The sequence below is a fragment of the Schistocerca gregaria genome, chromosome 6, assembly GCF_023897955.1.
Source record: "Schistocerca gregaria isolate iqSchGreg1 chromosome 6, iqSchGreg1.2, whole genome shotgun sequence".
NCBI lineage: Eukaryota > Metazoa > Arthropoda > Insecta > Orthoptera > Acrididae > Schistocerca > Schistocerca gregaria.
This window is the reverse complement of record NC_064925.1, coordinates 431,439,873-431,462,591: the sequence shown is the minus strand read 5'-3', so window position 1 is coordinate 431,462,591 and position 22,719 is coordinate 431,439,873. Positions and strand designations below refer to the sequence as shown.

Genomic DNA, 22,719 nt, shown 5'->3' with positions numbered 1-22,719 from the left:
ACTTACAGTCAGTTGTTTGGTAATTACTTAACTCCTTCCTCATCCAAATCTGAGAAATACATTTCAGTTCTGGAAGTGTCACTTGCTATGTTGATAATGAGTCTGTCAATAACAGAATCCACGAAGCCAACCAGGCGCAGCATTTTCTCTTCTTCTTTTATGACAGCCGTTCTATATCCTGCCAGTGTTTGGCAGTGACGTGTGAAAAAGCTGCATGCGTTAGTTCCAGTACGTACGACAGCTTAACAGTCTTGTTACTTCTTGGGCCAAATCCCGCAGCTTGGCTCCACATCAGTTCTGTTGGGTTCATATTGTAATGGTACAGTAGCAAATGTAAAAATGCAGCATTTGTATTATGTGCTCGATGCTGTGAAAAGATTGTTTTTCATGTTTCTATGATACTTATCTACCTCTGTGGTATAAAATGATGGACATAGTCCAAATAAAGAGGATTTGGTTTTTTATTTTTACCTTAAAAATTAAATTGTTATGTTTTCTTAATTCAAACAACTTTTATGAATAGTCTTTCATAAAATATCGATAATTAAGAATTTGTATTTGAAGTGGAAACAGAAATTTCACAACCAGTATGTAATTAGAAACAAGATGTGCATTATTCATAATAAATGATGATGAGTTATATAAATACGAGATACAAGTTTTTCAAATTGAATGAGAAAAAAATTGATACTGGGGAGATCTGAAACAATGCACAAATAACCGCATTTAGTTCACTGTACATGATGCTACCGACTGCGCTTAAAGTTTGGATTTGTGTATCAGCTGCATTATATAAAACACTGGGAAAACTTCAAGGCCGATGACCTCCATAAATTTATGAAAAATATTAAGAATGGCCTATTTCTCGGCACTTTTTAACCGTTTTCCACACTACAGAACAGAAAGTAGCCTCAGTCAGTTTCATAGTGCACCCTAACAGTGCAACAATTATAGCACAACGCTGCAGAGGCTGTGGCTGTACATAATTTTTGAAATAAAAACTATGCAGCTAAAGCATGATTAAGAAAAACATTGATGGCTGTTAATACATTTACATATATTGAAGTTTCATTTAACGTAACTTGGTAATAAGATATCTACTACATAAATAAGAGCATAGCAACACCAGTGTACATGTGCTACTGGTCAATCATCGTGTTTGTGTTTGTTTACATAAGGTTTATTCTTACGATGAATGGATTATAGCAAACCGCTGCCCACATGTGCTTGCTTGGACCCAGATGAAGGAATGAGGGTGAGGCCAGATGGCCAGCCTCCACATTGGCCCTCCACCTCAAGTGACGTGAACATGTTACATTCTGCCACTCACGTTGCCATGGGAGCAGATCCACCACATCTAGTACAGTAGGAGGTGCCTGAACAGCAGAACCTTTGGGTGAAACACCTGAGGTGACCTGTGCAATGCACCAGATTCTCCGCCAGTGCAACACTCCAAGGCATGTAGCCGTATCACATTCAACTGTTCGCAAACCGTGGCCAGTTACTCCTGTGTACGCAGACAGCACACTTTCATCCTAGCCATCCTAGCAAGACTAGCTGAGGAAGTAGAACTACTATTTGTTTCCCCACTTGACATGTCACCAATGGATGCTGCTACCTTAATTAACTGTGTAGCTCGCTATTCAGAAGAAGTGACAACTGAGCTACAGGCTCTCTGAATTTACACTTACAAAACACAAGATTAAACTTCTTAGATACAAAAACACACACAAAATTTAAGCAATGTACACTACTATGAAAACACAAGAAGAGCTAAATACATAACTTGCTGCCCTGGAAATGTGTTAGAGGCGACAACTGGAGCTGGACTAAGTGGCTTACTAGGCTGAACTGAATGGACACTTGTCTTCAAAACAAACAAATGGCCAACTACTGTGCTACTGACTGCCTGAATATACATTTACAAAACACGAGAACAAACTTCTGAAATACAAAAAACACTCACAAAATTTAAACGGTATGTACTAGTAAGAAAACAAAGGAAAAGCTAAATAAAAGGGAAAGAGGTAGGGAAAACACAGAAAAGCTGAATTCATGTCCATATCCCCCAAATAGAGCTCCAGTGTCTTAATCACTGTGCTTTGTAGAATGGTCCGTAGTCGGATGCATAAGACATGGATTTTAGTCTTACCACTCCAGAGATTCCTTTATTTTGTGGGGGAGGGGGGGAGATTTGGAGGGGGGGGGCCTGTAGATAGTGAGTATTTGATCAAAAGTATCAGGACAACATCCCTTTGTAATGCTGACCTGACCACTAGATATCATGAGAGACAGACATGCTAATATAAAAGATGGTCTGCAATATTGTGTTGTCAGTAGAATGGGTTGGTCAGGACAGCTCAGTGACTTCGAACTGGGACTAGCTATTGGATGTTACCTGAACACCTGAGCAGCAAACCCATCAGGGGCATTTTAACCCTTCTAAAGCTGCCACAATCGACTGTTGATCTACATCTACATCTACATCCATACTCCGCAAGCCAGCTGACGGTGTGTGGCGGAGGGTACATTGAGTACCTCTATCGATTCTCCCTTCTATTCCAGTCTCTTATTGTTCGTGGAAAGAAGGATTGTCAGTATGCCTCTGTGTGGGCTGTAATCTCTCTGATTTTATCCTCATGGTCTCTTCGCGAGATATACATAGGAGCGAGCAATATACTGCTTGACTCCTCGGTGAAGGTATGTTCTCGAAACTTCAACAAAAGCCCGTACCGAGTTACTGAGCGTCTCTCCTACAGAGCCTTCCACTGGAGTTTATCTATCATTTCCGTAATGCTGTCGCGATTACTAAATGATCCTGTAACGAAGTGCGCTGCTCTTCGTTGGATCGTCTCTATCTTCTCTATCAACCCTATCTGGTATGGATCCCACACTGCTGAGCAGTGATGTGATTGTGAAGTAAAAATGCAAAGAAACAACCACAAATGAATGAAGACTAGGCAAACCTCATGTACTGACGAACAAAAACCATCAACCATTGTGGAGAGTGGGTATAAAAAATTACAAGAAATCAGCTGAAGGAATCACTTGTGATTTCTAAAATGCTACCAGCAATTCAATGATTGTGTGTAGGGGGTTAAAAACAATAGAGTTCAATGCCGATGAGTCTCTCATAAGCCACATGTCTGCAGTCAGTGCTAAGTGACAGCACTGGATAATTGATGACTGAAAGCAAGTGATTTGAAGTGATGAATCACACTACAGTCTGTGGCAGTTTGATGGAAGGGATTGTGTGTGGCAAATGTCTGGAGAAAGTTACCACCATCATTTATAGTTGCAACAGTGAATTACAGAGGAGATGGTATTACAGTATGTCAGAGTTTTTCTTATGGTTAGGATGTGGTCTGCTTATTATGCTTAAAAAATCGCCAAATGCAGAAGGATATGAACTCACTTTACAGCATAGTAGTGTTTAATTAGGTTGACTATGCGCCCTGTCATGAAGCAGCGTCTTTGAGGTGATGGTTTGTGAAAAATAAAATTTTTGAAATTCAGTGGTGTGCCTAGAGTCCCACCTTGAATCCAATGAAACACCTTTGAGTTGAGTTAGAAAGTCATATTTCCTCCAGACCCCAGTGAGCAAAATCACTAATTTCTCTAGTTTTGGATGTTTAGGAAGAATTGGCTGCCATTCCTCCACAAATGTTAGCACCTCATTGAAACTGTCCTCGGCAAAGTTCAAGACCTCACAAATGTGAAAGATGGACACACACCATATTAATAACCATTAATAGATGTCCTAATACTTTTGATCAGATAGCTTATACACAAACGTTTAAAGAATTATGTGAGAAAGCTATCATTTATTCTGGGTTTAGCATGCTACGGTCACTTTAGATGTTTCAAAAGCCAAAGATTAGCCAGGATTTTTTCCCTATTACTCAGTACACATTTTCACTTCTGTGTTTCATCAGTAAAAATACTGAGTTGCATGAAGGAATTAGTGACTATCGTGAGAGTACAGTACAAGGAGAAAGCATAATTTGTACAATAATTGTAAAAATGTGACGATGGTGCAGAAGAGGGTGCAATGCACTGGCACAAAATTTTTTTTCCCTCCACATATTAAATGTAAGTTGGCCAAATCCACATTTAAGGAGCTTCCAAGACAATTTCTTCTAGCAAAGTTCATTTTACAGTTTGTGTGAGTTTCTCAGTTGCAATGGAAAAAATCTCCTATAACTGTAAAGTATATGTATGGTTTAATATAATGTAAGATTAAACAATTATTTTTAACTTTCTATATCAAACTTAAGTGTAATGCAAACTTCACCTAGTATTGCTACTCTCTTTTTGTAACATTACTACCTATGTACTCCTCAGTTTAGAAAGATCACAAAAATTGTGGTGCGCGTGCGCACACACACACACACACACACACACACACACACACACACACACACACACACAATTAAAAAGTGAATTGACACACTGCAGACTTGTGAGCTTATCAAAGACAACTGACAGAGTATGAAACAAATAAATCGATAAATAAAAAATAAAAACTCTACAGTGGATTCCTTGATTTGTACATGATGACAAAAGTTGACAATGACGCAGAAATAGATGACAGCAAAAAAATTATGGGATGGAAATGCAAGTAGCAAAGAGGGAGCCAGTGATATATTCATTGAAAAATCTCGGAACAAATGCAAAGCAGCCTCTAAGGGAAAAACGGAGGTGCTAAATAACTTCTTCATAAACTGTGCAAAGCAAGAAAAATCTGCTACTTCAGAAATGGATAAAAATAATTCTGAAGGTATTTTGGACAATTTAGGCCCAATAGATTTCAGATATATTCCTTTCAAGTGGTGTGAGGTTAACTGCAAGATTGTACACTGAACTGCATCTCAACAATGTAATTCATGAAGTGAAGAAGAAATACATTGTTAGTTGACGAAAAGTAAAGTTTGTCTGTCTATTTCATAAGTAGAAGGAGCCTAAAAATTCCTGTACGTAGCATTATTCAATGGAGAAGTAGTCAGAGGGTTTCCAGCAACCGGCTATTCAGTAAAGGAGAGTGGGTGCAAATTCCACAGTGAGAACGATGACAGGCATTCCCTACATAGTTAGGCTGCCACATTTCAAAGAACAAAAAATATTAACTACACCTTTCCTCTCTATAAAGCTTGTCTGCTCTCAGTAAATAAACAGCCAGAGACTTTAATTTACAGAAGATTATGGAACAAAGAACAGAAATAATACAGACTTAGAATATACTAGGTTACATAAACTTAAAATACACCAGATTACTTAAGTCACAAAATAGTTTCAAATATAATGGCATAAAGGTGTATAATAAATTATGCTTAGCAATGAATTACCTATAATACAATTCCTTTGAGGGTTATGTACAGAACGTATTAATCAACAGTTGTGTTTATGAAATAGAATTCTATAATAGTGTGGTATTCTAAACCAAACATTTAGTTTTTAATGTAAAATATAAATGTCATTTCTAATTCTTCGTGTAAAATTTGATTATTGAACACATATCAAACCCCATACCATCTACTTGATCAGTGGTTGATGAATAAATGATGGAGTACAATGTTTTCATGTGCTACAAAAACTACTGATAAACATTAATTATAGTCTGTTTCTAAGATTTATCACAACAGTCTGCTTCTAAGATTTATCACAACCATTTAGTTTACTCTATTTATACCACAAGAGATTTCAAATGAATTCCTTTTCAAAATAAGTCTGAAGACAAATTGTGAGACAAGATGTTTATTTTTCACTGTGTAACCCGCATGATCTGCATATAAAGCGCAACTAAGCAGCTGGTTAAATTGATTTCAAATAATGTGTTGTGCTTTGGGCCTTAAGGAAAACTACACTACCAGCAAAAAAACCTATCATGCTCAGGTTTACTAACAATTCCATTATCATAATCCTGAAATCTGATCTACAGGTATGGATGTGTGGTGGTTCATTATGGATCGTGCCATGTTCACGTGTTGGCCATGTGTTCAGAAAACGGAGGCCCTATGGTTCGCCTACTGGTGAAGATACAATGACTAGGAATTCTCTTAGAGTTGCTCATGTTTGGATGGATGAATATAAGGTTTGTGGTGCACTGTGTTTTCCAAATTTTTTAATGCTAAATATTTTTTTTTATTTCTGTTAACTGAATTCACATTTTATTTTGAATGATCTCTTTTTGAACATTATGGAATTGTTAATTTCTTGTAAATGATGGATCTCCTATTTTTTTTATGCCTCATGTAAGTGCTAATGCTTGTTTTTCTTCTACATGAACATAGCTGTTAGAGTGGCTGTTATAGTGAGGGAGGAGTGGGTTCGGTGAACATAATATTGCACAAAGCTGATTATTAATTTTTACTCGTAGCTACTATATGACATACATTAATTTTACATGTAAACGCAGGCAACAGATTCGCTTTATGTGATTACCAGGTTTCTTTACTTGAATCAAAATAACAAAGTGACTGACAACTAGTTGTTTTAGGGACAGCTACTGTAGCAGCAACTAATCAGAGCATGAGTTTGGTCACAGCTTTTGTCTTTTCCGCAGTTGTCATATTACTCAGGTGCTAGTTACTAGTCAGCTGCAGATGACATTTGTTGTCTTCAACATTATTGTAGTGATTTTGTTTTATGTGCCTCATTTTTGTGTGCAGTGTGATTCTTTTTCAGAATATGTGAAGGTAGCGGTGAAATTGCATAGGAAAGTGATATGACCAGTGCTCGATTCATGACTGTGCTCCATATTGGTACCTATGCTGAAAAAGAATGAGAGCCACAGTTTTTTTGAGATATGGTGTGGTAAAACTCACACACACACATATATATATATATATATATATATATATATATATATATATATATATATATATATATATATACCAATGGTTGCTTCTTCAGGAAGGAGAGGGAAAGACGAAAGGCTGTGGGTTTTAAGGGAGAGGGTAAGGAGTCATTCCAATACCGGGAGCGGAAAGACTTCCCTTAGGGGGAAAAAAAAGGACAGGTGTACACTCGCGCGCCCCCACACACACGCACACACATCCATCCGCACATACACAGCTATTTTTCCCATAGATTCCAAGACTTACCAAGCGGGAAAGCGCCGGTAGATAGGCACAATAAATATTTTATTTTTTTATTTTTATTTATTTATTTATTTAACCTGGCAAGATTAGGGCCATCAGGCCCTCTCTTACATCTAACCAGGCATTCTACTTATTTTACAGTCATATGTTTTAGTAGGCATGTTAAACTACATCTAATACAAAAAGTGAGATAAACAATTAGAAAGATACGCCCCGAAAAATACATTATTGAAGAGAAAGATTTAAGATAGGAGTGCTGGCAGCAGGGAGTATGAGGGCAACTCATGGTGAAGGGAGGAGAAGAATAGAGAGACATGATGAAACATAATTAAGGAAAATATAAAGGAAAAGGAGACTGCGTGGCTAATAGAGATAGATGAAGAGGAAGGCATCTCAGGAGCAAGATAGGAGACGCTAGCTTTGCTATTTGACAGATGAGAGGATTTGCCTTGCACATTAATTTTGTGGAGAATTTTATGCGGATGATAGTAGGAAATGCTTCAACTTCTTCTTAAAAGCAACAGGAGATTGAATTTTCCTCAAGGTAAGGGGCAGTTTGTTCCAGAGGCGGACAGCGGCAACTGAGAAGGAGTTTGCAAAAGTTTTTGTTTTGTGAGTGGGCACAGTTAGGATACCAGATAAGAGTGACCTCGTGTTTCGATTATGATGGCATGACAGGTTTTTAATATCTGAAGCTAGGTACTGGGGTGCTTGCGCGATGAGGAGTCGGTGAAGTAGACATAGAGTGTGGTAGTCATGCAGTTTGTCCGGCCGCAGCCACCCTAGCTCGGAGTATGAAGCACTAACATGATCATATCGGCGAATGTTGCAGGTGTAACGCACACAGGCATTCATGGTTAGCTCTAGCCGTCTTTTGTTTTCACTACTCATGCCTTGTTGAATCACATCACAATAGTGGAGGTTCGGTAGAACGAGTGCTTGCACGAGCTGGCGTTTCAAGTCCTGTGGGAATATGTTCCGAAACTTTTTGAGAGCATAGAGACAAGCAGACGTCTTTCGGCACACTGCGACTGTATTCTCCGCCCAGTTGAGATGCTCGTCCAAAGTTACACCCAAGTTCTTCACTGTTTTCTGATATGGTATTGGAGTACCTTCGAGCAGAATAGGAGGTAGCCGTTCGCGGAAATCTGAACTTATTAATTTCTGATGGGCTATTAAGATTACTTGCGTCTTTTTTGCATTTAATTTAAGCCCCAGGTTTTTTGCCCATGTCACCACTGAAGACAGATCATCATTCATCAGAGCGATTGCAGTGTTTACGTCTTCAGGTCTGATGCTTAGGTAGAGCTGGAGGTCGTCGGCATAGAAATGATTTTTACAGGAGGACAAAACCGACGAAATATCGTTGACATATAAAGAAAACAAAAGTGGTCCTAAGACTGATCCTTGTGGCACTCCCGAAGAAACATGTTTCCAGGAAGATTTTTCATTTGCGCAGACAACACATTGCTGTCTGTCTTTTAAGTAGCTTTCAAACCATCTCATTGCACTATCAGAGAAATTAAGCTGTTGCATTTTTCTGAGTAATATGTCAAAGTTAACAGTGTCAAAAGCTTTGCTGAAGTCCAGTAGCATCAATATTGTTGCCTTTCGATTGTCGATGGCATATTTCAGGTCATCAGTTACTTTAATTAGAGCAGTGTTTGTGCTGTGATGTTTACGGAAACCGGATTGAAATTTGTCATATAGACTGAATTCATGCAAGTGTTCAGTGATTTGGTCATGAACAATATATTCAAGTGCTTTGGAAACAGCAGGCAGTATGCTAATTGGTCGGTAATCACTAGGCAGTTGCGGGTTTTCGATCTTAGGGATGGGTCGAATTATGCTTCTTTTCCATGCAGTGGGGTATATTCCGTTCACGAGGGAAAAATTAAATATGTCAGTTAAGACAGGTACTAAGATATCGGCAACATTCTTAATCATGGTTATACCGATACTGTCGTTGCCTATTGCAGCAGAAGAGATTCTCATTATTGCTTTTCTTGCCGTATTTGTTGTTACATGTTTTAGATGGAAGGTATCGTTGTTAGTTATCCTGTTTGGGGATTCTTGTGGACGGTAATTATCAGCCGTGCTGGTATTCAGAGGTGCAGAGAAGAATTCATTTAATTCGTTAGCTAACACATGAAAAGTAGTTTCCGATTTTGCCTTTCCGACCCCCAAGCTACGGAGATTCTTCCATAGAGTCGTGGGTGTCAGATCGCTGCATACAAGGGAGTGAGCGTGCCTGATTTTGGCATTGCGAATGCATTGTTTCACTCTGTTCCGTAGCTCTCTATATTCTTCGAAACACTCGGGTTTTGGATCTGCCTTGAAACACCTGTGGGCAGCATCCCTATTAGTCATCATTTGACGTAATTCAGCTGTCAGCCATGGAGCAGGAGATTTTCTTACACGGACTGTGCGCACAGGTGCATGTTTGTCATAGAGGGCAGTGAGTTTATCACCAAGTTCATTAATTTTGCCGTCGATTGTAGGTTCTCTGATTATTTGATGCCATGAGATTTCTGAGCAATCGGCTGTTAGAGCGTCAAGGTCAATACGTTTCATGTTCCTACAAGTTATGTAACGCGATTTGATCCTTGGGGGCTGCACAGAGTAGGCCAGGAATATTACATCATGTGCTGAGAGGCCAGGGGCCGATGATTGACCGACATCTCTTACTTTGTCAGTCTGTTTCGTTGCAATCACGTCTGTAAGAGTATGACTGTGCGCCGTATGGTGTGTAGGTTGTAATGGAAGAATGTTCATGCTATTGCAACTAAACAATCTTCTTAGGTTTATTGCGGAGGGAGTGTCTCTTAGCAGGTCTATGTTCAAGTCACCCATTACGATGACATGTTCGTATTGACACTGAAGTGAATGTAATTCCGACTGGAAGGAACTCATTGAGCTTATTTTTGGCGGCTTGTACATGACGCCAGTCAAGAATTTCCGACTTTGTATATTTATTTCAATGAACATGAATTCAGCCTCTTTTTCTTCAGCAGGATTTGACGTACATAAGACTTTCGCTTTGGGATCTGTTCGTATATATGCGCCGACCCCGCCACCTCACTTTTTTGATCTGTCTGCCCTAAGAAATGTGTAACCTGGGAGATGAATAGATGCAAAGGATATGTGTGGTTTCAACCACGTTTTGGATAAGAGGATTACGTGGTAGTTTAGTTGGTGGAAGAGGAGGCTAAGTTCTTCGTAATGCGCAGGTAAAGACTGAATGTTGCAGTGAGCTGCTAAAAGCTCGGACGCTTTCCGCTGAGCAGCCTGGAGTAGGGTGGCAGACTGGTTTGTCCCTTTGTTAGGCACTACCTGCCGCGAGGGGCACTGGCCGGTGTTTCCGCCAAGTGACATATTACAGGGGTGTCCGAGATTTTGCGCGCCCTGTTTGTGACTCCGCGAAAGCCGAAAGAAAAGCGACTGTAAGAGATTTCCTGAGGTTGTGGAGCATAGAAAATGGATTAGTGTTATTCGGTGCAGGGAGAATATGACCAAAATGGTGATGGCTGTGTGTCACTGAGTATCCTATGTCGTAAGAGGAAAAATGTAATTAGAGTATTTGAAACAGCTTAGGGTGGAAATAAGGGCAAGAGGAGTGATTTAAGAGGCCGATGCTGCCAGCAGAGAGAAGTAAGCTTAATATTTAATAGAGTATCGTAGGAAGCTAGAATTAAATTGAAATTTACTAGAGTGATACTGGTAGTGATTATCGTAGGAAGCTACAATTAGATTTAAATTTGCTAAAGTGATACTGATAGTGATTTTTGTTATGAACAATTTAAACCGAAAAGATGGTTGACTAATGAACTAAAGGAGAGACTAATAATTGCAATAGAACTATTACAGAATGGAAGAGAATAAACTGAGAAAATGAAAAAAGTATTAGCAGTAACTAAAACTAAGCAATGGCTACAGCTAAAGACACAAAAAAATAGCAAAAAGTTACAAAAACAATTAGTTGAAGGTACAAATAATTAAAAAGTTAATACAGTTACAAAAACAATTAGTTGAAGGTACAAATAATTAAAAAGTTAATACAATTACAAGACTATATCTGAGTATAGGACTGTTAAAATTTGCAAATGGTGTTAAGTTTGACTTTTGGCTCGAGTAGGTTCACTTAATACTATTTAGTTCTGTCATGTTTGTGACTGTCTTCTTTCCAGCTGCAGTCTTAATGATTACTCTGCCATCCTGAGTCCACACATTCTGAAGACCGAAATGGGATATGGCACTGTTTAAAATCTTTAGCCGCTCGTGTGTCAGATCTTCCCTTATTGTAATCCCTGTCCTTGCTAACTTCTTCTTCTGGGTAAAGATCTCAGCCCTTTTTCGGTACGACACAAATTTAATTATTATTGGACGAGGTTTGGTAGCACCTGGTAGTTTTCGTCCCACCCCGTGGCTCCTGTCAATGTCTGCCTTGGTCACTTCGACGCCTAATTTTTCACGCGCAACCTGTATAAGCAGGTTGTCCATGTGTTCTTCTTTATTTTCTGCTACTCCAAACAGTCGTAGACTATTTTGCCTTTGGTACTGTTCTAGCTCGTCTGTGGCGGCAGATAGTTTCACTTCCAACTCTCGTGCCTTTTTCTCGTATTCAGACACAGACTTTTTTAGTGCTGTAATTTCGGCAATATTGGCCTCAACAGTTTCACGCATTTTGGCCAATACTGCTGCCGTTACAGTATCTGATATGGTGCCTGCTATCAGATCGACATTGTTTTTATCGCGAAGCGCAGCATTTACCTCAGAGCGGACCAGCTACGCTATACCGGGAGCCGCGGCCGCACCTTCCGCCAGGAGCAGGCCCGCCACACCTGCTGCTTCCCCGCTGCTGGACGCGCTGCTGTTGATTCTTCTGTTTACCATTTTCTCGCAGATATTGGCGGAGCACAGAAAAAATAGCACTACTGCACAGAACACTGTTGTTTACACGATTTCCACTTGTACTAGACAACACCACCTGCGAGAACACCTTCGAATTCGAATACATTTCGCGAGCCGAACTTAACACGTGTTACACTGCAGCCGCCATGAATTTACGATCACAAACACGCACACAGAATTTCTAGCTTCCGCAACATACGGTTGCTTCTTCAGGAAAGAGGGAAGGAGAGTGAAAGACGAAAGGATGTGGGTTTTAAGGGACAGGGTAATGAGTCATTCCAATCCCGGGAGCGGAAAGACTTACCTTAGGGGGGAAAAAAGGACAGGTGTACACTCGCGCACACACACACACACACACACACACACATATCCATCCGCACATATAAAGACACAAGCAGACATTTGTAAAGGCAAAGAGTTCGGGCAGAAATGTCAGTCGAGCCGGAAGTACAGAGGCAAAGAAGTTGTTGAAAGACAGGTGAGGTATGAGCGGCGGCAACTTGAAATTAGCGGAGATTGAGGCCTGGCGGATATCGAGAAGAGAGGATATACTGAAGGGCGAGTTCCCATGCACCCTCCCACCACCACCTACTCCAGTCCTGTAACCCAGAATGTGTACACGATCAAAGGCAGAGCCACGTGTGAAAGCACCCACGTGATTTACCAACTGACCTGCCTACACTGTGACGTTTTCTATGTGGAAATGACCAGCAACAAACTGTCCATTCGCATGAATGGACACAGGCAGACAGTGTTTGTTGGTAATGAGGATCACCCTGTAGCTAAACATGCCTTGCTGCATGGCCAGCACATCTTGGCACAGTGTTACACTGTCCGGTTTATCTGGATACTTTCCACCAACACCAACCTATCCAAACTCCGGAGATGGGAACTCGCCCTTCAGTATATCCTCTCTTCTCGATATCCGCCAGGCCTCAACCTCTACTAATTTCAAGTTGCCGCCGCTCATACCTCACCTGTCTTTCAACAACTTCTTCGCCTCTGTACTTCCGCCTCGACTGACATCTCTGCCCGAACTCTTTGCCTTTACAAATGTCTGCTTGTGTCTTTGTATGTGCGGATGGATATGTGCGTGTGTGCGAGTGTACACCTGTCCTTTTTTCCCCCTAAGGTAAGTCTTTCCGCTCCCGGGATTGGAATGACTCCGTACCCTCTCCCTTAAAACCCACATCCTTTCATCTTTCCTTTCCTCCTTCCCTCTTTCCTGAAGAAGCAACTGTCGGTTGCGAAAGTTAAAATTCTGTGTGTGTGTTTTATTCATTGTGCCTATCTACCGGCACTTTCCCGCTTGGTAAGTCTTGGAATCTTTGTTTTTAATATATATCTCAAGCACTGGAAAAGACTATTATTATCCTGCAAAGCAAACTCAGCACTGCGCTTTAAATAGGAACATACTTACTACAGCACCCCACAGCTGATGATACTGGAGCCATACTGTCCTTATGCAAAACTGCGAACTGCCATTTCTCTTGCTACACTCAGCTGTCAATCACGTTGTTGTGATTCACATCTAAATACTTTTGACTATCATGTTTAAGTGGAATCTGCTTTAAGTTTAATTTACATTTGTGTCAGTGTCAAGAATTTTTTGAATTATAAGGCTTGGAAAGTAGGTATTCTATAAATATTGTTGTTATTTTTACAGTTGAATGACTAATTATGTGTTTTAGTGTGGCATGCTTGATGATAAATGAAAATTCTAGAAAACATATTTTTATGTAAGTACTAAAACAAAATTAATGTTGTTGTTGTGGTCTTCAGTCCTGAGAGTGGTTTGATGCAGCTCTCCATGCTACTCTATCTAATGCAAGCTTCTTCATCTGCCAGTACCTACTGCAACCTACATCCTTTTGAATCTGCTTAGTGTAGTCATCTCTTGGTCTCCCTCTACAATTTTTACCCTCCACGCTGCCCTCCAATACTAAATTGGTGATCCCTTGATGCCTCAGAACATGTCCTACCGACCGATCCCTTCTTCTGGTCAAGTTGTGCCACAAACTTCTCTTCCCTCCAAACCTATTCAATACTTCCTCATTAGTTATGTGATCTTCCCATCTAATCTTCAGCATTCTTCTGTTGCACCACATTTCGAAAGCTTCTATTCTCTTCTTGTCCAAACTATTTATCGTCCATGTTTCAATTCCATACATGGCTACACTCCATACAAATACTTTCAGAAACGACTTCCTCACACTTCAATCTATACTTCTTCATAAACGCTTTCCTTGCCATTGCCAGTCTACATTTTATATCCTCTCTACTTTGACCATAATGAGTTATTTTGCTCCCCAAATAGCAAAACTCCTTTACTACTTTAAGTGTCTCATTTCCTAATCTAATTCCCTCAGCATCACCCGACTTAACTCGACCACATTCCATTATCCTCATTTTGCTTTTGTTGATGTTCATCTTATATCCTCCTTTCAATACACTTTCCATTCCGTTCAACTGCTCTTCCAAGTCCTTTGCTGTCTCTGACAGAATTACGATGTCATCGGCGAACCTCAACATTTTATTTCTTCTCCATGGATTTTAATACTTACTCCAAATTTTTCTTTTGTTTCCTTCAGTGCTTGCTCAATATACAGATTGAATAACATCGAGGAGAGACAACAACCCTGTCTCACTCCCTTCCCAACCACTGCTTCCCTTTCATGTCCCTCGACTCTTATAACTGCCATCTTGTTTCTGTACAAATTTTAAGTAGCCTTTCGCTCCCTGTATTTTACCCCTGCTACCTTCAGAATTTGAAAGAGAGTATTCCAATCAACATTGTCAAAAGCTTTCTCTAAGTCTACAAATGCTAGAAACATAGGTTTGCCCTTCCTTAATCTAGCTTCTAAGGTAAGTCGTAGGGACAGTATTGCCTCACGTGTTCCAACATTTATACGGAATCCAAATTGATCTTCCCCGAGGTCGGCTTCTACTAGTTTTTCCATTCGACTGTAAAGAACTCGCATTAGTATTTTGCAGCTGTGACTTATTAAACTGAGAGTTCGGTAATTTTCACAGCTGTCACTACCTGCCTTCTTTGGGATTGGAATTATTATATTCTCCTTGAAGTCTGAGGGTATTTCGCCTGTCTCATACATCTTGCTCACCAGATGGTAGAGTTTTGTCAGGAATGGCTGTCCCAAGGCCGTCAGTAGTTCCAATGGAATGTTGTCTTTTCCGGGGGCCTTGTTGCAACTCAGGTCTTTCAGTGCTCTGTCAAACTCTTAACGCAGTATCTTATCTCCCATTTCATCTTCATCTACATCCTCTTCCATTTCCATAATATTATCCTCAAGTACATCGCTCTTGTATAGACACTCTATATACTCCTTCCACCTTTCTGCTTTCCCTTCTTTGCTTAGAACTGGGTTTCCATCTGAGCTCTTGATATTCATACAAGTGGTTCTCTTATCTCCAAAGGTCTCTCTAATTTTCCTGTAGGCAGTATCTACCTTACCCCTAGTCAGATAAGCCTCTACATCCTTACATTTGTCCTCTAGCCATCCCTGCTTAGCCATTTTGCACTTCCTGTCGATCTCATTTTTGAGACGTTTGTCTTCGTTTTCGCCTGCTTCATTTACTGCATTTTTATATTTTCTCCTTTCATCAATTAAATTCAATATTTCTTCTGTTACCCAAGGATTTCTACTAGCCCTCGTCTTTTTACCTACTTGTTCCTCTGCTGCCTTCACTACTTCATCCTCAAAGCTACCCATTCTTCTTCCACCGTATTCCTTTCCCCCATTCCTGTCAATTGCTCCCTTATGCTCTCCCTGAAACTCTGTAAAACCTCTGGTTCTTTTAGTTTATCCAGGTCCCATCTCCTTAAATTCCCACCTTTTTGCAGTTTCTTTAGTTTTAATCTACAGGTTACAACCAATAGATTGTGGTCAGAGTCCACATCTGCCCCTGGAAATGTCTTACAATTTAAAACCTGGTTCCTAAATCTCTGTCCTACCATTATATAATCTATCTGAAACCTGTCAGTATCTCCAGGCTTCTTCCATGTATACAGCCTTCTTTTATGATTCTAATCCATTAAATTTCTGAATACTAGTGCTCAGTGAGCTTGTCAGTCTAACTTCAGTGTAACTTGGGGAGGCACCACGGTGATGAATAGGCTGGGCCATCTCTGATGATGCTGCCATTGAATTATATGACTTTCTCGAAACAGTGGCACATTGATGTCATAGATATATGGTTAAAAATTATTCTATGTTGCTATTCTGTTCTTTCATTCTTTTTGAGAAGAACTCTCTTTTGTTGGACCTAAAGAATCCTTTAACAAAAGTGGATTTTTATATGGCCACTTGAATTATTAGTTATTTATGTAACAATGTTGTTTTGGTTATCTGTGTAGGATTATTTCTTGAAAGTCCGACCAGATGCAAGAGATATACCATTTGGTGATATATCTGAGAGACAGCGATTAAGGCAGCGATTAGGTTGCAAGAGCTTCAAATGGTACATGGATACTGTGTACCCTGAACTGGGACTACCAGAGGATAATGATGCAAGACTGAAAGCGAAATGGGCGAAAGGCAGAGTAAAGCAGCAGCAGCAGCAGCAGCAGCAGCTTGCAAAGTTTCAACCATGGCACTCACGAGCACGCAATTATACATCTCAGTTTCTGGTAAGTGCACTTAGAAATAAAATAATAATTTTCCTGCAGAGTGGTTTGTTTTCCCTTCTGTGTTTATATTTTTAAATACAAAGTTGGTAAACCATACCATTTGTGATGACATACCTATCTAACCTCACTTGAAACTTTGCAGTAGTATACAGTGTTTAATGTCCAATGTCTGAGCAAAAAGTTAATTTGCAACAAGCCACACCAGTCACAGTTGCCACGACCTTGCCAGCTGACAACTCTCACTTGTCTTTCACCAGTCTGGGTACCCTCTTCATTCTCCACTCCTTGGCTACTTATTTCAGTTTAAAGTTTTATGATGCATCAACATTTCATCATGGGTGATAATGTGTGTTAGGAACATGTCTCTATCCTGAAATTTAGCCAAAAGACATTCACACACCTGAAAATGGTTCAGTTTTCGATGAGATGTCAAAAGGCGAGGAACCCACCTATCACTCACTTTTTGTACTCATCTCTAATAATGATAAAAGTGCTACCATAACTTACCCCATGTCGTCTGCAATCTCAACCACCTCAGATGCCTATCACACGTAAGAAGGTGCCGTCGTCTGTGAAGCTGATGAGAAGTCGGCAGTCGTGGCCCTCATTCTCAGTGTGCTCACCCTCCACAAATTGCATGTGCCAAACAAACACTAGAGATCTTGAAAGTATATCTTCCTTGAATTGTTCAGTCAATCTTCCGAGGATTTCCCATGGTTTTACTCATTCCCAAGCAAGAAACTTAATACTATTGCACTACACAATGGATACAAGTACCTCTCGCTCAGACATTATAATAGTGACTAATGATGGAAGCGAGCAGCCCTGCTCAGCTGATTCCCCCAATCCTCACCTCCTTATGCAATACTGACGGGCTGGAATTGTCACGTAACACTGTCGCCCTCTTTGGGTTAAGAATCTCATTTATATTTGACTCACCCTTATATATGTCACAGGTGTACACTTTTGTGCTATAATACTTGTAATGTGTAGGATCAGTAGAGGAGGTTATGAATACATAGTGCCTTGTGTCCATTTGTAGTACATGATGAAAGCTGCTGCTCACTTCTGTGGTGGTAACTTGAACCTCAGACCTCCAGAAGGAAACTGCTAATTACTGTTATTTCTGGATACCAAATGAATGACATATTCAAGCAAATGTAATCGTGTCAGAGAAACTGCCAACATAAACTGAGCTCATGTGACAAATTATGATCGTACTGTGTCTTATTATCTGCTTAATGATGCACCATCAGCCAAGGCAGTGCACCAGCCATGTTGGGCATGCACAGTCTGCTCTGGCTTCACAAGTGGTGCGCATTATTCGTGTAGCCTGGTGTGCAGTGATGTTGCCATCATTTTGAAGAAATACTACCAGTGTGTCTTAGCAGCTGTAATTTTGACAGTACATTTGATTGATTGTATTCCTGCTGTGCAAAAAGTTCACAGAAAGTTTCAACGCATTAGATTGGACCATTCCTTTTCCTTGGACATTCTAAGTGCTAAGACATGCGCATAAGAATTTTCAGCAATGTGACCCAATGTGCTTGTTTTTATAATTCATCTGTAAATAATGAATTTTAAAAACATGTTTCCTGTACATTTGAATATTTGATGAAAATGCTTTTCTGCAGTGGACTTTCCAGCTACAAAAGTGTGAGCATGGAAGTGTTGTGTCTTCCTCAAGCCCTACTTGATGTTCTGTGTTCATTCTTGTGACCTCATTTTAAAGTTAAGAAACAACCAATTATTATTATGGCAGACAGCTTATATTTCCACCATGCTGTTTTCTGGTTCTTACCCCTTACTTTTCATGTTCCTTGTCGAAGTGAAATCCTTGAGAATGATTATTTTTTATGTTGGGCCAATATGGTTGACATGCACCTGCAAAAGAAATTCCTTCATCTTTTGATACACTTTTTGTTTTCTTTGAAAATACTGTATGTTAACTGTGTGTAATGCCTTTAATTTTGCAGATGAGGCTGAACAACACTAACTTATGTGCAGCTACAACTGCTGATGATGTGAAGACACGTGGTGTACCTCTGGTACTGAAGCCATGCTTACGTGTCAAGGGTCAGGTAAAATTCTATTCATATTTTTTTTTCATCAGATTATTTGTTCATTTTTACAAAAACAAAACGTTAGTCTTTTAAAATCCCATTGTTGTTTATGATCTTCACTTAATAATGAAATATTGTTGGATCATGAAGATTACCAATTCAGAATTAAGTAAATTATCTTGATATCAGATGTTTTCATGTGATGTAAGAGAGAGATTAAGTAAGAAAGTAATAAATAATTAATGGAAAATCTCATATAAAGATGTGAAACAAATACTAACAAAGAGATAGAGGGGCTGGCCAGTACTTACCTCAACTCAGTACAGCCGATAGATACACAAAAACAACCGAAAATTTACGTTCCTAGCTTTCGGAATAAATGTTCCTTCATCAGGGACGAGAGAGGGGAAAGAAAGGGAAGAAGGAAAAGTGGATTTAGTTACTCACAACCCAGGTTATGAAGCAACAGGGAAAGGAAAACAGGGAGGGTAGCAAGGATGGAGGCATGGTTGTCAGAGGGAGGGCTTCCCAACATGACATGGTGTGGACCGGACTACTGCCTGAAGTACGTCATTCAGGGAATTGACACCCTGAATCCTGCAGGGCTGTCCACAAATCTGCCATCGAAACTGTTTAAACTCAGAAGAGTGTTCCTGGAGCCACTCTGTAGCAATTCGGAATGTGTGAAGTGTCACATGGACCTGCTGGAATTGCCCAAGTCCTTTAGGAATGCACAATGGCCATGAATGGATGCAGGTGATCAAACAGTACGCGTATGTACGTGTCACCTATCGGAGTCATATTTGGACATGCCAGGGGGTCAATATCACTCCTCCCCCCTGCGGGTCTGGGGGTAAGAATAGGCCCGAGGTATTCTTGCCTGTCGTAAGAGGAGTTCACACGTTTCGGCCTTTACGTGATGGTCCTCTGTAGGGTTTGACCTCCATTCTTCAAAATATTCCTGAAGAGCTAGCCAGTTGGGGAAGGGCATCGTGTCCATCATGCATTGAGATCTTTAGCCCACTTTCTCTTCTTCGCATTTCAGTCCCACTCATTCTCCATCTCTTGGGCAAGGGCACCTTCTTGGGTGTGTTTTCCACCATGCACTTTGCAGTGGCACTTTCTGCATCGACAATGACAATGGACTTCTTTGCACCAGCACATTAGCCAGTCCGTTGTGGTGGGGCTACCGTGTACCGTGTTGGTTGTAGCCCCCTGACCACATAGGGATTGATCTGCTGATGCCTGTGCCATTTACTCCCCATGTATACCAAGGGGTAGATGCTCATCCCCCTGGGGCATCGGGACTCCCAACAGGTGGCCTTTGCTGCGGCTGGGTGGTGCCCATGGGGAGGGCCCCTGGTCGGAGTGCGTCTCATCAGGGCGGATTACACGCGATGAAGCATAGTCCATCATCTCTTGCTGGTGGTGAAACACCAGCAGTCTCTAAGCATTCACAAGCTCAATTCAATGCACAGAAGTATAACCCTAAATAGTTCCCCTCCCTGGCCACACCATGGGAGGAATGTCAGGTTAAGGATGGCAGCGGATGGGGAATCTTTCATGACGATGAAGCCTCAGTTTTTTGTTGAGCATTTAGAGGACAAGTTTGGGGAGGTGGCGGGCTTGTCCAAAATGAAATCTGGGTCAGTCTTGATCAAAATAGCATCTTCTGCCCAGTCACAGGTGTTACTTGCTTGTGACAAGCTGGGGGATGTTTCTGTAATCATCATGCCCCATAAGAGTTTAAATATGGTCCACGGTATCATATTTCACAGGGACCTTCTTTTGCAGTCTGACAATGAGCTGTGCACCAATTTAGAGGGGTGAGGTGTACATTTCATCCCGAGTGTCCACCGGGGTCCGAGGGATGATCAGGTTGCCACCAGTGCCTTCATCTTGGCCTTTGAGGGTGATGCATTGCCCAAGAAGGTCAAGGTGACGGTCTAACGGTGTGATGTAAAACCCTACATGCCTCCCCCGATGCAGTGCTTAAGTGCTGGAAGTTCAGCCATATGTCTTCCCACTGTACTTGCAGCATCACATTTCAAGATTGTGGACACCCATCAGATTCCAATACTCCATGTGCCCCACCTCCCATCTGTGTCAACTGCAGAGAGCATCATTCACCTTGCTCGCCAGACAGTAGGATTCTCCAGAAAGAAAGGAAAATCATGGAGTACAAGACCCTGGACCAGCTGACCTACACTGAGGCTAAGAGAAAATTTGAACACCTGCATCCTGTACGTATGACATCATCTTACACCACTGCTACAACAGTTCTGACACCACCAGCTCTGCCAACCCCAGTCACCTCTTAGAGCTGGAAGACTACACTTGGTCCCTTGATAATAGGGGGCATTTCCCTCCCTGTTGCTCCTGCACCACCTACTTCGGGAGCAACACCCCCTCCCCCAACCGTTGGGGAAATTCGTCCCCCCTTCTAATCTGGAGAAGCATAAGTCTTCTTTGGCTTCTCTCGCTAGGAAGGGGTCCCTTGGGTCTCTCTCTTCCCATGTTTCTGCTAGTTAGAGAGGTGACACCCGCCAATTGCTGAAGAGCCCAAAAGCAATTGGTCGTAGGGCTTCACACTCATCCTCAGTCCTGGAGACAGATCTAGTGAAGTCCGCCCAGCCAGGGAATCCCAAGGAGCGGTGAGAGAAATCCAAAAAGAAGACCCCTAAGACCAAAGAAATGCGGTGGCAACCACACCACCGCTACCTACAAGCTCTGCATCTGAGGATGGGGTGGAGATTCTGGCATCTGCTGAGGACCTAGATCTCGCCAGACCCTCAGACACAATGGATATAGACTGCTCAGGCAATAAGTCAGTGGGAACAGGTGACTCTGTGGTGTAAACTGCATCATTGAATGTTCCATGTCTTCCCAGTCTCACGATGACGTCATCCTATAGTGGAGTTCTGGCGGTTCTTTCCACCATCTGGCTGAGCTACGGCAACTGTTAAGCTTTACACGTACTATCTGCGTTGCCCTCCAGGAAACCTGGTTCCCGGCAATGCAGATCCCCGCCCTCCACGGCTATAAGGGATATTACAGGAACCGTAGCGACTATAATCGAGTGTTGGGTGGAGTTTGTGTTTATGTCCTAAACTCAGTCTGTAGTGACACCTGTGCCTCTTCAAATTCCTTTTGAAGCTGTGGCTGCCAGAATAAGGATGATGCAGGAAATAACTGTCTGCAATGTATATCTTCCTCTAGATGGTGCAGTACCTGTGAATGTGTTAGCTGCACTGATTGATCAACTCCCTAAACCTTTCCTACTTTTGGGAGATTTTAACACCAGTAACACCTTGTGGGGTGGCACCGTGCTTACTGACCGAGGCAGAGATCTCGAAACTTTACTGTCTCGGTTCGACCTCTGCCTCTTAAATACTGGTGCCGCCACACATTACAGTGTGGCTCATGTTAGTTACTCGGCCATTGATTTATCAATTTGCACCCAGGACTTCTCCCATCTATCCACTGGAGAGCACATGGTGACCTGTGTGGTAGTGATCACTTCCCCATCTTCCTGTCACTGCCCCAGCATCAGGTCCACACACACTTGCCCAGATGGGCTTTAAACAAGGCAGACTGGGAAACTTTCACCTCTGCTGTCACCGTTGAATCTCCCCCACTCAGTAACATTGATGTAATGGTTGAGCTGGTGACTACAACAATTGTTTCTTCGGCAGGAAACGCAATCCCTCGCTCTTTAGGATGCCCAAGACGTAAGGCAGTCCCTTGGTGGTCGTCTGAACACGCTGAAGCAATTAAGGAGTGTCAGCGAGCTCTACAGCGACATAAGTGGCATCCTTCCTTGGAGCACCTCATAGCCTTTAAATGGCTCCATGCTTGCCTTTGCCAACTTATCAAACGATGGAAGCAAGAATGTTGGGAGAGGTACGTCTTGACCATTGGGTGCCATACGTCTCCTTCCCAAGTCTGGGCCAAGATCAAACGTGTTTTCGGGTACCAGATCCTACCAGATGTCCCC

General features: G+C 41.4%; 1 protein-coding gene across 1 annotated transcript in view; it reads left to right on the top strand.

The window, feature by feature from the left end:
- The window catches only part of LOC126279085 (polypeptide N-acetylgalactosaminyltransferase 35A), a 160,099-nt gene that overhangs the window by 102,042 nt on the left and 35,338 nt on the right, over positions 1–22,719 (top strand). The window contains exons 8-10 of the mRNA XM_049979544.1: positions 5,939–6,091; positions 16,387–16,659; positions 18,636–18,740. Coding sequence (XP_049835501.1) covers positions 5,939–6,091; positions 16,387–16,659; positions 18,636–18,740 — 531 coding nt within the window. The remainder of the gene's footprint in view (positions 1–5,938; positions 6,092–16,386; positions 16,660–18,635; positions 18,741–22,719) is intronic.